Consider the following 15,812-nt stretch of genomic DNA (forward strand, 5'->3'; position numbering starts at 1 on the left):
CTAGAAACAACCCTGGTCTGTGTGCAAGATCTCACCATTCGTGTCCGTGGACAGAGATCTGTGTGGCTCAGAATTAGGCCCTTAGCCCCCCTCACTGTGTCACTTCAGGGCCTGCATCATAGCCAGTTTCCTCCAGGGGACAGTTCCACTGACACTCCCATATTGTGTTTCCCAGTGTAGGAAGATACATGTACTGTGACTTTAAAATTAAGAAAAGCTATAAGTGTGTGGCTGGGCGCTGTCTGCAAAGTTTTACCAGCAGGGGCCCATGTTAAAATTAGAGCGCTTGGGCTGAACTGCGTTTTAAGTATATGTTGGGAATGGCCTGTAAAGTGGAGTTGCCACTTGCACAGTGTTCGTCATATTTTGTAGACATTCACCTTGTCAACATGGATGACCACAACTACATTAAGCTTGTCGTCACTGATGAAATGTCAAAATGATTAGAAGGTCTATATAATGTTCCTGGTGGTCTAGTGGTGACCTGGTTCAGCAGGCTGGTAGCTCTTGCAGTATCTTCCAGGACCGGCGGTCAGCTGACAGTGACTTACAGATGTTCCTGCAGCACTTCAGCTGGCGAGTTTCCCTAACCCCTACATAAATCAGAATTGGTTGTTATACAGTTTGGAATGCAGTGCATTGTATATATCTGTGTTCCATTACTCCTTTTGACTACAGAGACCCTGTCCCTCTGGAATGTATTCTCTCATGACTAGTGTCCATCCAACCTTACGTATCATGTCTGCTCTTTCTCTGCCAACCCCACTTGTAATACTGTAGCTGATGCCATATTACTAAAGTGTTATTCTGCCAAGTTTAATTTACACAGTTGCAATCTGTTCTTGTTTTGTGTTACTTTTTGTCTTACGGCCCTCATTCCGAGTTGATCGGTCGCAAGGCGAATTTAGCAGAGTTACACACGCTAAGCCGCCGCCTACTGGGAGTGAATCTTAGCTTCTTAAAATTGCGACCGATGTATTCGCAATATTGCGATTACTAACTACTTAGCAGTTTCAGAGTAGCTCCAGACTTACTCTGCCTGTGCGATCAGTTCAGTGCTTGTCGTTCCTGGTTGACGTCACAAACACACCCAGCGTTCGCCCAGGCACTCCCACCGTTTCTCCGGCCACTCCTGCGTTTTTTCCGGAAACGGTAGCGTTTTCAGCCACACGCCCCTGAAACGCCGTGTTTCCGCCCAGTAACACCCATTTCCTGTCAATCACATTACGATCGCCGGAGCGAAGAAAAAGCCGTGAGTAAAAATACTTTCTTCATAGTAAAGTTACTTGGCGCAGTCGCAGTGCGAACATTGCGCATGCGTACTAAGCGGATTTTCACTGCGATGCGATGAAAAATACCGAGCGAACAACTCGGAATGAGGGCCTACATGTGAAACGTATACTTGTATTTGTACTATAAGTTTTGTTAGTATGAAAAAAGGGAGCATTTCATAAAACGAGTGCTAGAACGGTACAAGAACATGTGCCATAAACTATATCAACAAATTACACCGGTGTTTTAATGTCATAACGTGCAATATGATAAGTAAATGGGGGAGATTCAAATGTTTGAAAAGTCGGTTAGGTGTCTGTTTTTTCCTGTCTATTAGATAGGAAAAACAGATTCCCAACTGACTTTTCAAACATTTGAATCTCCCCCAATCAGGGCCGGTTCAAGCCCACTCTGCGCCCCGGGCAGGAAACGGGGGCGTGGCTTAATACAGGGGGTGTGGTCAGTTACGCCCCCTGTACATTAGTAGCGCCGCTTGAATGCTGAGCGGTGCGCGATGACGTCATCGCGCACCGTTCAGCAAAGGTACTCTCCACGAAGGGAAACTAGACGCTACGCGTCTAGTTCCCTTCACAGGAGGCACAGACGGGGGACACAGCAGGCAGCGGAGGGCACAGCAGTGGCGGATCTTGCCATGGTGCGGCGCCCTCCGGAAGGCGCCAGCGCCCTCCGGAAGGCGGCGCCCCGGGCAAAAGTCCTGCTTGCCCGTGGCAAGATCCGCTACTGCCCCCAATGTATTGGTTGCCTTGTGTTTCACAATCTGCCCCATTGTCTGTGCGCTTATGGGGGTCATTCTGACCCATTCGCTCGCTGCTTTTTGTCGCAGCCGAGCAAATGGGTCTCTACTGCGCATGCGCCGGTGCCATAGTGCGCCGGCGCATGCCAGGCGGCCAAAGGCCGTAGCATGGCTGCGATCGGCTCTGCCTGATTGACAGGCAGAGGCGGTTGCTGGGCGGAACGGTGGCATTTGGCCGCCATTTCGTGGGACCTGTCCGGCCAACGCAGGCATAGCCGGACCGAACGGGGGGCGGGCCGCAGCGGCTGCGTGACATCACACGCAGCCGCTGCGGGCCAGGGAGCGATGAGTAGCTTCCGGCCAGCACGCTAAAGCTGCGCTGGTCGGGAGCTACTCTTGAAGTGCAAAGGCATCGCCGCTATGCGATGCCTTTGCACTTCTGTGGGGGGGGGGGGGGCTGGCACTGACATGCGTGGCGGGCGTCCCCCCGCATGTCAGTGTGAATGATCGTAGCTGTGCTAAATTTAGCACAGCTACGATCATCTCGGAATGACCCCCCTATAAGAGCAGCAGGAAGAGAAGGTGCACAGAAGAGGAACAGGAGCTGGGCGGTAATATAGGGTAGTCAATCTGATGTATAAATAAGTCTACGCTACAACCCACACCTGGTAAGGGCAGCACATTGCAATAGATGTGGGGAAGACAGAACACCAATATATATATATATATATATATATATATATATATATAATCTAGATCTATACATATATATAATCTAGTTTTATATATATATATATGTATATATATATATATATACATGTACCAGGCATGAGGGATCTTGATCAGCAGGGGATAACTGACCAGGATAGCAGGGGGCTAATTGTACCCCTGACAGCTGATGCTTTAATGATTAGAGCCTCCAGGGAAGGGCAGTTGTCAGTCACAAAGGCCAATGCTATAAAGTTGCAGCTGCCCCGGGGTTGCTTAGAAAAGTGTATTGTCTGTTAATTGCTGTCTTCCATCATGGCAGCGATTGACTGATTGACATTTATTCTTTACAAGGCTTTCATAAATATTTTTGGCCTACTACTTTTCCACCTAGACTGGACCATTAGACCAAGGGGCCGTCCAGACCTGCCTCTAATCAGAGTGACCAATAAAGATATCTACTTTGTCCCAAAGGCTTGCAATCAATCCTAATCAGTTAGACAGAAGGGTAACTACTCCGGCTTTAGCTAATGGGTGCCATAGGAGAATGCCTGACTCCTGCAGTCTTACCTAATTATGAATAATAAAAGGGATGACTGGGTGGGCCAGCGGTCACATTCGGTGTTCCCATGGGAAGCACAGCTGTGCAGAGATATGTCAGATGGAGCAGGAAGCGAGACTGCAATCCATTTACACATCAGAGTCTGATAGAGAGGTCACAGAGACCCGCTCAGCTAAATGTGTCACCAGACGTGTGAGTGTCGCTCCTTACACCAGAAACTCCAAGAGGTGAGCCTCAGTTCTGACACATGGAGATTGGCAGCTATCAAGTACAGCTGTGATGGACAGATGTAGTTATGCAGCATAACGGGAGGAGCCATAGTTATGGCATATATGGAGAAATAGGAGTTACTGAAAGATGATACAGTATATGCAGCAATAGGAGATATTGGGTGGTGTATGAAGTAACAGGAGGTGATATATGGGGTATTAGTAGTTATTGGGAAGTGATATATGGGGTAATCAGAGCCACATCTGGACATTCTATGGCCCTGGGCAAGAAAGAGCACTCCCCCCCTTATCTCCCAGATGGTAACAGAGATATGGCTTTACTATATATACTATACAAAAATATAGATCATGTTTCATTAATTTGTTCATCTCAGCATGTCACTAGCCAGTGCCGACACAGGGCTGTGGAGCCGGGGACAGTCAATCCCGCTACTCGCATATTAATCACAGTGACAGGCACATGGTAATGTGACTTATTAAGCATGGTGGGTTGAAACATAGAATGTGACGGCAGATAAGAACCACTTGGCCCAGTTATTCTGCCCTATACAGTATGTACACACACACACTTAGGGCAGACTAGGGTTAATTTTTGTCAAGATCCAATTAACCTACCAGTATTTTTTGGGAGTTTGGGAGAAGCCGGAGTACCCGGAGGAAACCCACGCAAGCACAGGGAGAATATACTAACTCCAATATAGCGGGGGGGTGCTTAGCATAGTGGGGCGGACTGGAACAGCAGCGTCACTCCCAGTGCATCACGTCTTGAGCAACGGCACTGACCACACCAAACTTGGAGTTAATGGGAGGTGATATATACATACCCACCAACTTGACACCTTCCATCAGGTACAAAATGCTATTCTTCTGGACATCCCTCTCAATTTATGACTGCACTCACCTGTGTTGAAACATCTTTCTTATCAATTTACTAATTCAACACAGGTGATTAAATTAATAAATTGAGGAGAAAGAGCAAACCATTTTGTACCCAATGGCAGGGGTCATGTTGGAGGATCTGCATATTGTGTAACAGAAGTTATTAGGACATTTGGAAGTGATATGTGATATATGATTATTAGGAGTTACTGCAAGGTGATAAATGGAGTAATAGGAGTTATTGGGAAGTGATATATGGAGCAATAAGAGACGGTATCGGGAGGTGAGATATGGAGTAACAGAAGTTATTGGGAGGGGATATCTAGTGTAATTGGAGTTATTGGGAAGTGATAAATGGAGTAATAGATGAAGGGATCAGGACAATATATGGAGTAATAGAAGTTATTGGGAGGTAATATATGTGGTGTAATAGGAGATATTGGGAGATGATTTATGGAGTAATAGGAGGAGTTATTGAGATATTATTTATGGAATAATAGGAATTATTGGGAAATGCTATATGGAGTGATAGGAGGATGTATTAGGAAGAGATATATGGAGTAATAGGAGGAGTTACTGGAAGATAATATGTGGTGTAATAGGAGATATTGGGAGATGATTTATAGAGTCATAGGAGAAGTGATTGAGATATTATTTATGGAATAATAGGAGTTATTGGGAGAAGATATATGGAGTGATAGGAGGATGTATTAGGAAGAGATATATGGAGTAATAGGAGGAGTTATTGAGATATTTATGGTGTAATGAGAGAAGGCTGATTGTAATTTTTATAATTATAATATTATGCAATGGGAGATAATACTAGGAGTGTTGAATGGAGCAATGGCAGGAATTATTGGTACTGTTATACTGAGTAATGGGAAGAATTATTTGGAGCGTTATATGAATAATGGGAGGAGTCTAGGGGAGTGTTAAATGAAGTAATGAGTGGATATATTGGGAGGGTCACAACGAGAAGTAGAATTATTGGGAGTGCTATATGAATTAATGGTGTTTCATGGAGTATTAGGAGTTATTTGGGATGTCAATAGGAGGAATTATTAGGGCCATTCTGTGGAGTAGTAGAAGAAGCTATTGGTACTGTTATATACTTAGTTATAGGCTTTGGTCATATGGTGAGATATCTATCTGTAGTCACACAGAGCGAGGTACTGTATGGCATGAATGTTAGGAAGGAATGTATACTGGAAGGGTTATCTTTGGTGTTGCTCATACTCTCACCACATGTCATCTATTCCATGATTTACAGGTCAGAGACTTTTTGTTATACTGCATATAATCTTAATTGTGTTTTGCAGTCTAGGTTGATGGCATAGATACATGCAATGAATAGATGCTGTAAATACAAATTTCAGGGTTGGATTCAATCTAAGTGTTTATTTGCTCCCAGCATTGACTATTTGTACAATTCCTTGTATATATGTATGAAGTTCTAATGCAGTTTGTTTGTATTTGTTATGTCATCAGAATGTACGTATCTGTGTCTGCGAGTTGGTTAGCCCTGATGTAGTTAATTAAAACCTGAAAGTCCCTGATGTCTTGTATATCTTTCTGTATTAACCAGGAACGGAGGTGTGCCCACAGTGTGACAGCGAGATAAAAGCCGACTCTCTCTATGAACACATGTGCGCCAGTGAATTCGGTAAGAAAACCCAGAGTCTTTAGGAAATTAATCTTAATCCACAGCATGTGGGTGTAACCCTTATTAGAACAGTGAGTAGCTGTGTCTATTGACTTAAGGCATTCTCCTGTTCCTGTTATCATACAGAACCTAAAATCTTTACCTAATAACATTACATGTTAATGAGTGTAAGAGGCTACCATAGTTAAATGTAGGAACAAAGATATCTTCTTAAAAAGCAATTCTCAACTTGTCACAGTTCTCTGGATGTCTCTAATCTAAATAAAAAAAAAGGAAGACGAGTAAGACTCAGTGGAGCGTAATTTCAGGCCCACCATCACTAGCTTTTCTAGACTGTTTTAATGTGATGGGAAGGATGTAATGACATCCGAGATTGCTGGAGGTGCGGGATACCAGCCGATCTCTGACTTTTTTTTAATTTATTTTTAAAGGAGCAATCACTTTCAAGACATGGTTCTGCCTTGTAAGTGATTGCCTCTTTAATTAAACGTCCAAGATCGTCCGGCACCCCACACCTCCGGCGATCTGGGACGCCTTTACAACCTAATTAATATGACAGCACAGGTATAGTAAATGAGGTGGGCTCCAAGATAGCATTTCACTATTTCCTGCCCTGCACTCTGTTTTTGAGTTTGGAGCCCAGGTTTAATCAGAGCTTCAAAAGTTCTGTGATCACATAGGGACAGTGTCCCGGGTAGTTCAGGTTGAGGTGCGGGGATTGATTTTTACAAACTTTTTTACACCATAGAATTAAAATTTATGGCAGAGGTTCCCAAACGTGGTCCTCAAGGCTCCCTAACGGTCCAGGTTTTAAGTATATCCATGCTTGGCTACAGGTGACTTAATTAGTACCTCAGTCAGTTTGATTTAACCATCTGTGCGGAGCCATGGATATACATAAACCTGGGCTGTTAGGGTGTCTTGAAGATTGCGTTTGGGAACTTCTGATTTATGAGTATATAAGTCAAAGCTTGGAGAGTGATGACGCAGAGAGAGAGAGAAAGTACCAACCAATCAGCTCCTAAGTCCTAGCTGACATTTTTCAAACACAGCCAGCAACATGGCAGTTAGGAGCTGTTACTTTGTCTATCTCCAACCTTTGAAAAATACCCCCCTTAATAGGGATTAGTTCCACTCACAAAAGCAGCAAGGTGGCTGTTTTGTCCCTGCTTCATGTGGCTGGGCTATGTCCCTTTAAGCCTCAGTCAAACAGCGTGAGAACATCTAGCACCTGGCTCTTTGCTGTCCCAGCTGTTTGCAGGCCGGATTGATACTGCTGAGATACTTTGTGATTTTCCTTCAAAATAGCTAGCAGACCCCATCATTTGTGGATGCTCCTCAGCTGTAGTGTTGTGGGCCCTTACCTCAGCAGCACCAGCCCAGCTACAATATTGACCAGGAATGCAGCACTGTGGAAGCCGCAGCAAACAGCCACATTATCTTTCTACTCAAACCTCATTGCTTCCCATCAATCATCCATATTTATGTAACAGGTATTGTAGGTTATAAAGCGCCAGCATAGTCCACAGTGCTTTACTGTACAGTCTTCTGGTCATGTGAAAACATTTGATTCAGGGAGTGTGAATTTTATCATCACCCATACCCTCCAACTGTACCTTTTTGGCCGGTACAGTACCGTTTTCTTATGGTCTGTACCGGCCAAAAAGGGCTATGTACCGATTTTTGACTCACTAAATTTCCATTGAAAGTATTGGAAAGGGGCCGTGGCCACGCCTCCTTTACCAGTGGCCATGCCCCTTTCCCTAATTTGTACCGGTTTTTGAGTGTAAAACGTTGGAGGGTATGCATCACCACATATACATTTTATCATATGCACATCATATCAGTAGCATCAACATCAACTTTGGCAATCAAAGTAAATGACGGACTTGACCTTCCTAGGTGCAATTAGGCATACTTGTCGCCTCCGGGAGAAAAAGGAAAGGGGGATGAGGGCAGCACATCACAGAGATTTCTATTCATGAAGCAGTGAAAAGTGTGGAGAAGTGAGCCAGTGGAGAAGTTGCCCATGGCAACCAATCAGCATTGAAGTAACATTTATCATTTGTATAATGTAAACTTGTATGGAGCAGCTGATTGGTTGCCATGGGCAACTTCTCCACACTTTTCACTGCTTCATGAATAGACCCCTATAAAAGAAAAACATTAGGGCAAAACCATTGAGGCAGTAACAAAGCCCCAAATTATTTGCTACCACCAAGAATATCTGACAGTGATCAGTAATCAGAAACGTGATTGGCAATAAGAGTTTTGCAAAAAAAAAAAAAGGGTAGGAGAGGAGAGGCGGAGAAGCCAGTAATGGAGTGGAGGTGATGGGGGTAAGGGGCGACGAACCTGACATATTGAGGTAGATTTATCGAGATGAGGCAACGTGGTCTATCCAAGGGTACCAAAGAGTTACAAAGTTTATGATATTTGTTAAGTATTATACTGATATAGATTCAAAACTGACCACACTTTGCTGATAAGGGTAGAAACAGAAGAGCTACATGAAGGCCAATGGGCAATTCATTTGGTGGAGTAAGTAGGCACATTAGAGCGTTATCTGAAAGATGAGGTTGTGATCCACATGATAAAAACCTATAATATTGGGTTACCTCCACCACACATGGAACATCATGCCCGTCTGGCAAGCTCCCCAACATCAGTTGGAAATGCTCTCTCATGGAGGTGTGTCAGAATGAACTACCACCAAAACTACAGATCTTGTTGGCTAAAGGGTTTCATAATAATATCAGAAAAGTGTAAAAGAATGTAAATGTTTTGCTCTGATTTTAAAGTGTGATATCTAAACAAGGAGTTTAAGAGAAATTCTATATCGGAACATACAGTGTAGTTTATTGATTAGTCAGTGATGTTATACAGACAAATATGGCACATTACAGCGAGCAACTACAGTATAATTTTCTGATTAACTAGAGCTGATCTGGTTTAAGAAAATACAAAAATGGTTTAGACTGTTGTACAAATATACCTAAATATACCATAATAATAACCTGTGTGTATCTGAAATTCTCCCTGTTGTAGCACTGAAGGTTTCTGTCCGGGAGGTAAAGAAGGATGGCGGAGACCGCAAGATGACCCTACGTAAGAAGAAAGCACTAAAGAAGGGTCCTATCCAGAAGAAAGAATGGGGAGACCTAGTTCTCTACCTGAAGAACGGAGCTAATTGTCCATGTCCGCAGCTGGAGCAGCTGAGCGGACAATTCCTGGTCCTGGGGCGCAAAGTGAAGAACCAGCACATCCTCACAGCACTTCACAAGTGGGATAAATCCAATCGGGAGTTTAACCGTTTCATGCGCAAAGTGAAAAAGAACAAATGTCCCAAACCTCACTCAGCATTCATGTGACGGTGTTTCCCTACTATGGACAAAGCGAGGCCTGTCCCATCCCAGCCTGTCGCTACAGCTGAAGCTGGGACTCTCAAGCGCATTAGAGCAGTGAGGTGGGGTCCAGGGGAACATTAACTTCAGCCTATCTCTACATCACTCAGCCGCTGGTGAGGGAGGCATCCACTGAGGGACTCTGGGACTGCAGAAAAGCTGGACAAAAATGCTACAAAATAACCACGTAATTCACTTGTACAAAGCAGAATTCTGATTTCTCCTAGAAATCCAGCTACAATGCCATTCATCCAGTGTCATTTTAGATCATTCATTGAGTTATCCATCAACAACTACATAGCGCATAGTCATTCATTCATTTACAAATCTACTATTTTCCTTAGCGCCAGCTTTCACTCATTCATGTACATTAGTCTGGTTATATAGATGTACTTAATGCCAGGCATACTGCTAATTGCTATATAACTTCACATAATCATCTAAACATAAGTTTAAATTACAACTTAATACTCTATAATTTTTTTTCTTCTGCAATGTGAACATATATAATATGCCTTTTCCTATCCGTCAATGCTTCTATGCAGCAGACATGAACATTCCATCACTCAGTCAGCATACTGCCTATTATTTATGACATATGGAGTGACTGCAGACTTGTGAGGTACATACAAGCCGATGCGGCACAGCGGATAGGGCTAATTTCACAGGTGACCCTGTCCTCTACCATTCAGAACAGAGATAGGATACCAGTGGTTCTCAGCTGTTGTGGAAGTACAAGTCCCAGCAGGACTCCACAATCAGTGGTGCAGATCTTTGACCTGGTGAAAATATGCAATGTACCGAAAACTCTTCCAGTACATAGGATCCTACCCGTCCAGTACATAGGATCCTACCCGTCCAATGTGCACAGGATCCTACCCGTACAATGTGCACAGGATCCTACCCGTACAATGTGCACAGGATCCTACCCGTCCAGTGTACACAGGATCCTACCCGTCCATTGTGCACAGGATCTTACCCGTCCAGTGTGCACAGGATCTTACCCGTCCAGTGTGCACAGGATCTTACCCGTCCAGTGTGCACAGGATCCTACCCGTCCAGTGTGCACAGGATCCTACCCGTCCAGTGTGCACAGGATCCTACCCGTCCAGTGTGCACAGGATCCTACCCGTCCAGTGTGCACAGGATCCTACCCGTACAGTGTGCACAGTTGGCCTGTGACGAGGCATGCTGGTAGATCCTTGTCATCACCTGGCTGGATTTTAAGACGTTCCAAACAATCTGATGAATACTGCCCACAGCTGCCATAATTTCTGGCTCTTTAGTGACTACATATAGGCCAAAGTTTAGGGACAACTAGATCTACAGCGAGAAATGACCCATGCAGCGTTCATGCAGGAAGCGGTTTTGTAACCAATTACATGATGGATTCACAGATCACTACTGCAGGTTGCTCACAGGACCAAATACAATAAAATGTTTACATCACTGTCATAATGTGTAAAATACAGTGACCAGTGAGAGTGCTACTGACTACATCTGGGGTTCTTTCCCAATGGGTTACGTCTAGAAATCATCACCATATTATTCAGGGAATTTTTTTTTTTTTTGCAATCTCATAAACTTGATGTATCAAACCTTGGAGTGCTACAAAGAGGTCTATGTACTAAGCCTTGGACGAAGATAAAGTACCACATAACCTGTAACATGGCAGTTAGGAGCTGATTGTCTGGTACTTTATCTCTCTCCAAGTTTTTATACATCTCCCCCTTAATGAATTGCTCACAGAATTAACCCCCAACTCCATTATAAGTTATACACTCCGCGTGTTGCATTTAGATGGGGAGTCACCATATTAGGCAAATTTTTCAGGCCTCATTCAAGAGAGTGAGCCCCATATGGGGGAAAGACATAAAGGGGGCATTTTCCAAAATTGGACAAGCCTGATTGGTTTAGCAATAATATTTGTAGACGACAGAAAAGTAATAGAAATAAATACAGAATTAATGAACAGTGGCCACAATACTGATATACAGAACTGATTTGGGTCCTGGAAGGTAAAGTCCTCAGGAACAAACAAAGGGTCTTTGTATTTGTTAGTAGGCAAAGGCTTCACCAGACGCTATTGAGATGCTGTCTCTGTTTTAATAAAACAAAATTATTAGTAATTCAGAAGCAGTGATTACAGAACAAGATTGCAGAGTTTCATATTTCATCGTTTAGTAATATCCGGGCTTCAAGCACTCTGCAATAAATGAACTACTGTATTCAGTAATCCCATACCTCGCAACAGGACCCATTTCCCCAGGACACAAACTTCTGCTTCCAGTTTTCCCACTGACTTTCCAAATCAATTTACCTAGGCTGTGCTGAAGAACTGTAACTCAAACAAGCAGCTTTCAGCTTTTTCACATCAGCTATTTAAAGTGGCCATGACTGTTTTACAAAAAATATATGACATAACGCTAATCACTGTCATTACAGAGTTGTCAACCAATTAGTTTAATATTTTTTATTTTGTAACCTGCAAGAGTCACTGCTTTCTCAGTTTGTTTAAGGAGACATTTACCGGTCAGCCAAGTGCATTCTATGGACGACAATTACAACAGTGACATCTGCAGGCTAACAGATGGTACTGCACTAGATTGTGCGTAAAGGAATTAAATGTAATCAAAATTGATGTGTCCATACATTAGCTAATCAATTTCAGTGTTTAATTAGATCTTCGCTTTTCACGGAAAGTATATTTGCTTGATGCCTCCCTTTAATTCATCCCAGGAAAGTTTAATTACTACCACTGGAAATGAATTGGAGAAAAATAGGAGTATAACATGGCACATACTGAAACATTTCTTATGGCTGTCTCAAAAAATGCGCAGGGGAAGATTTACCAAGCTTGGAGAGGGATAAAGTACCAACCAATCAGCTCCTAGCTGTCATTGTACAGGTTTTTTTTTTTTAAATGACGTTTCTATAATGGGTGCAGTGTGTGCAGTGCACATGGGTCCTTGGGTCCAGGGGCCACATCGCACACACTGCACCCATGTTTAATTATTTACCTTTCTGGAGTCCCGAGTCAGCGCTGCGATGCCAGATTCTACCGCACCGTAGAGAGGAGGGGGCCAATATGGAGTCTGCACACGGGCCCCCTCCTCCGCTGACAAGAGCTTATTGGTTGGTACTTTATCTATTTTATATCTCTCCAAGCTCAGATAAATCTCCCCCACATTGTTAAAGATATCTAAAGTTGCACCAGCAACAAATTCTACAAGTGCAATGCAAAGAGCGTCTGTAAGAGTAAGGGCAATCCCATATTTATAGAAGAAACCGTACATATGTGACATGGTCAAAAAATATAGGGCTTTCATTTTTGTTTTGTTTTGTGGCTTTTTCAATAAAATACTTATATTCATTTGTGTCGCTGTTTTTAATAATTGTCACCTTTAGAGGGTGGGTAAATAGTGTTGGAAGGTACTTTTTTGTGAATTTGAACTTACGCTGACTCCTATTATTGAAGTACAGCTGGGGAATTGTTCCATCATACCGGAATGTTTCACTTTGCATTTATCAAATACCAAAAAGCACTTTGTTGTAGTTTTGGTATCATCATTTGAACTCGAGTGGGGGAATGTAATACGTGCAGCTGTATTAATGGAAGAAAAGTTTATGTGCCTGTAGTAGGCACTCAACAGACTTTCATTTTTACTAAAGGGATTTCATCTTTGGCACAAATTAGCCATCTCACCTCCGCCCTTGTAGTTTTATGGTGGGTTTACCACGTCCACTACCTCACTGCTGCTGTAGCCTCACTAACAGATTTCAGTCCAGATCAATGTATGTTTTCTATATAGCAGTGATTGGACAAGAGCCTTGACCAATCAAATCTGCTGCCACATAGAACGCACACTCCTGTAGTAGATGCTTGATTTGCTTTGATCAGGGGGACACAACCTGGTTTGGTCTGAGGGCGGCAATGTGAGAGAGTTCTTATCTGGAAGGGCTGCAATAAAACCTAACTCGCCTAAACCTAAATGTTTAGACTGCACTACAGGAAAAATTGAACAGCTTCGCAGCTATGCCCTACCCTGGGGACAGAGCTGGGCATGGGCATTACATTTTAAAGGGGCAGGTGTAATTAGCCTTGGAGAGAGATAAAGTGGAGAGAGATAAAGTACCAATCAGCTCCCAACTGTCATGATACAGGCTGTGTTTGAAAAATGACAGTTATGAGCTGATTGACTGTCAGGGCTTAGTACATCTGCTCCTTATTAAAGAGCCATGCCCACCCCCTCTAACTGGCTTTGTCTTCCTACTCTCCCAGAATATCAGGGAGACTCTGGAATTGTGGGGATTACTTATAGCCCCTTAGGACAATAGTCCTCCGTTCCTCATCCCACTTCTCTTTTATGGGAAGTGGGTAGGGCCATTGTGACACCTTTGTCATCATCACCCCTGCTTCAGGAGGAAGCAATTAATGCCATTGCTCAGTGGTGGATGTTCCCAGATGAGGCAAATCCTGTCACCCTGGACCTACCCCATAATGCTCCGTAACCTTACATTACCGCACCAGGATCACTTACCCATTGGAGGTGCAAAAGTAGGTAATTATAAGTAAAACTTTCTCACCCCTGTAGTAACACCCACCATCATTTATGTAGTAGCACACTTCCCCCTACACCCTGTACTAACCCCTGCGCATCACTCACCAAAATAATTACTTAGAATTGAGTGTTTAATAAATAAATACCACCAATAACTTTCTGCTTATTATTAGGCCTCAATCACACTAGGACTTTTCTTTACGTATCTCTTTGTAGCATTGCACACACAGCATATGAGAAGGGGACATGGAACCCTATAGCAGCGCCAATGTCTTCCCTCTACATATTTTCCATGTACTGTATGTTTCGGACTAGAGAGCAAAGGAGATTTATTAAAACGATTGTGTCAAGTTGTTTGGCTGATATTACAAATAAGTCATCTGATTGGTTGCTGTGTTTTACCAAAGATACAAATGTTTCTTGTCAATTGTTCCATGTTTGCATGCCTCACACATCTGCATAATGTTAGCACATCCCAATCCCAGTGTTTTATTGCATTCTGCTGCTTCTGTGAATTCTCATGATTAGCTCAGGAAGTCATAATGACAGCATTGTGCTCATCTATTCTCCATATTTTTTTGTTTAGCCACTGTGTCAGCAAGCATGCTTACCCAGCAATAATCTGCTCAGCGCAAGCTTACTTATGTAACAATGCATTTGTTCATCCGTTTCTGCTATGACCCTTTTAAATCAGCATTTTTAACCCTGTTTATGAAGTGAGAAACCTGTCACAGAGAGGAAAGATATGCATTTGGTGTTTTTTTATTTTATTTTAATTTTTTATGTTTTTTTTTTTTTGTGTTTGTAATGTAAATTGATTTTATAGCTTTTGTAATAACAAGTTTGACTCTTTTATGAATTGTTTGTTGCTTCTAAATTAAAGGGAAAGATACAATTAATCTGGCCAGAGAGTGTATACTAGCTGTTAAGTGCAATAATAGCTGCTACAGATGTAGCCATGTTCAGCTTTGCTGTGATGCGGCATCGCAGCTTGCTGCATGGTGCGCCAGGCTACGACTGTTCACAGCCAGTGATCCCTCCATTACTTCATATGGACGGCGCTTGCGTTCGCACACATGCGACCTAGTCACAGTCACACTAGTTGCGCCAGCTATGCCGCGATATGCAACGCATGAAGATGAGCATGGTATTTTTAAAGCGGCAATCATTTACAAGGCAAAACCGACCTGGTTTTGCCTTGTAAATGATTGGTGCTTTAAAAATACTGGCAGACTCGCAGAAATTCCTGTATAGCCTGCATCTCGCAGGCTATTACATATTGCCCAAAGCCTTCAGATATACAGATGTAGCCATGCTCATCTTCGCGTGATGTGTATGTATCGCGGCATAACTGATGCGACTAGTATGACCGTGACTAGAACGCATGTGTGCGTACGCAAGCGTACGTCCACAGGAATGAATAGCTGCGAATTTATGTGTGATGCTAACAATAACTGCTCTGTTTGGATGCTGTATCTGTGTGATGTTAGCTACTCTCTGCAGGTTGTATGTGTGATGCTAGCTGTGTATTCTGTATGTGTGAGACTGTCAGGATTCAGCGTTCCAAGCACTTAACAGCTCGCTGGTCATGGGTGCTGGGCTCTGGGTATTAACGTCATCACAAGCACTCCTGTGTGGCACGTGGCATCTCCCGCCAGCCCCATTCACTGCATGTTACCATCTTGGTCCCGGTCAGTTGACCGTGGACGGACCAATTGGGCGCCAGCCTCAGACCAGCTGACCACGTCCACCAATGAGCCGCTAGCAAGGGGGATAAA

At 43.3% G+C, this 15,812-nt stretch overlaps 1 protein-coding gene across 1 annotated transcript in view; it reads left to right on the forward strand.

Annotated features, from left to right (window-relative positions):
• SFRP1 (secreted frizzled related protein 1) overlaps nt 1-12,845 on the forward strand; it is a 48,932-nt gene extending 36,087 nt beyond the window's left edge. Inside the window, exons 2-3 of the mRNA XM_063931880.1 lie at nt 5,991-6,068; nt 9,117-12,845. Coding sequence (XP_063787950.1) covers nt 5,991-6,068; nt 9,117-9,439 — 401 coding nt within the window. The 3' untranslated portion in view covers nt 9,440-12,845. The remainder of the gene's footprint in view (nt 1-5,990; nt 6,069-9,116) is intronic.
• The last annotated feature ends 2,967 nt before the right edge of the window (nt 12,846-15,812 follow it).

The sequence above is a fragment of the Pseudophryne corroboree genome, chromosome 6 (genome assembly GCF_028390025.1).
Source record: "Pseudophryne corroboree isolate aPseCor3 chromosome 6, aPseCor3.hap2, whole genome shotgun sequence".
Classification (NCBI taxonomy): Eukaryota; Metazoa; Chordata; class Amphibia; order Anura; family Myobatrachidae; genus Pseudophryne; species Pseudophryne corroboree.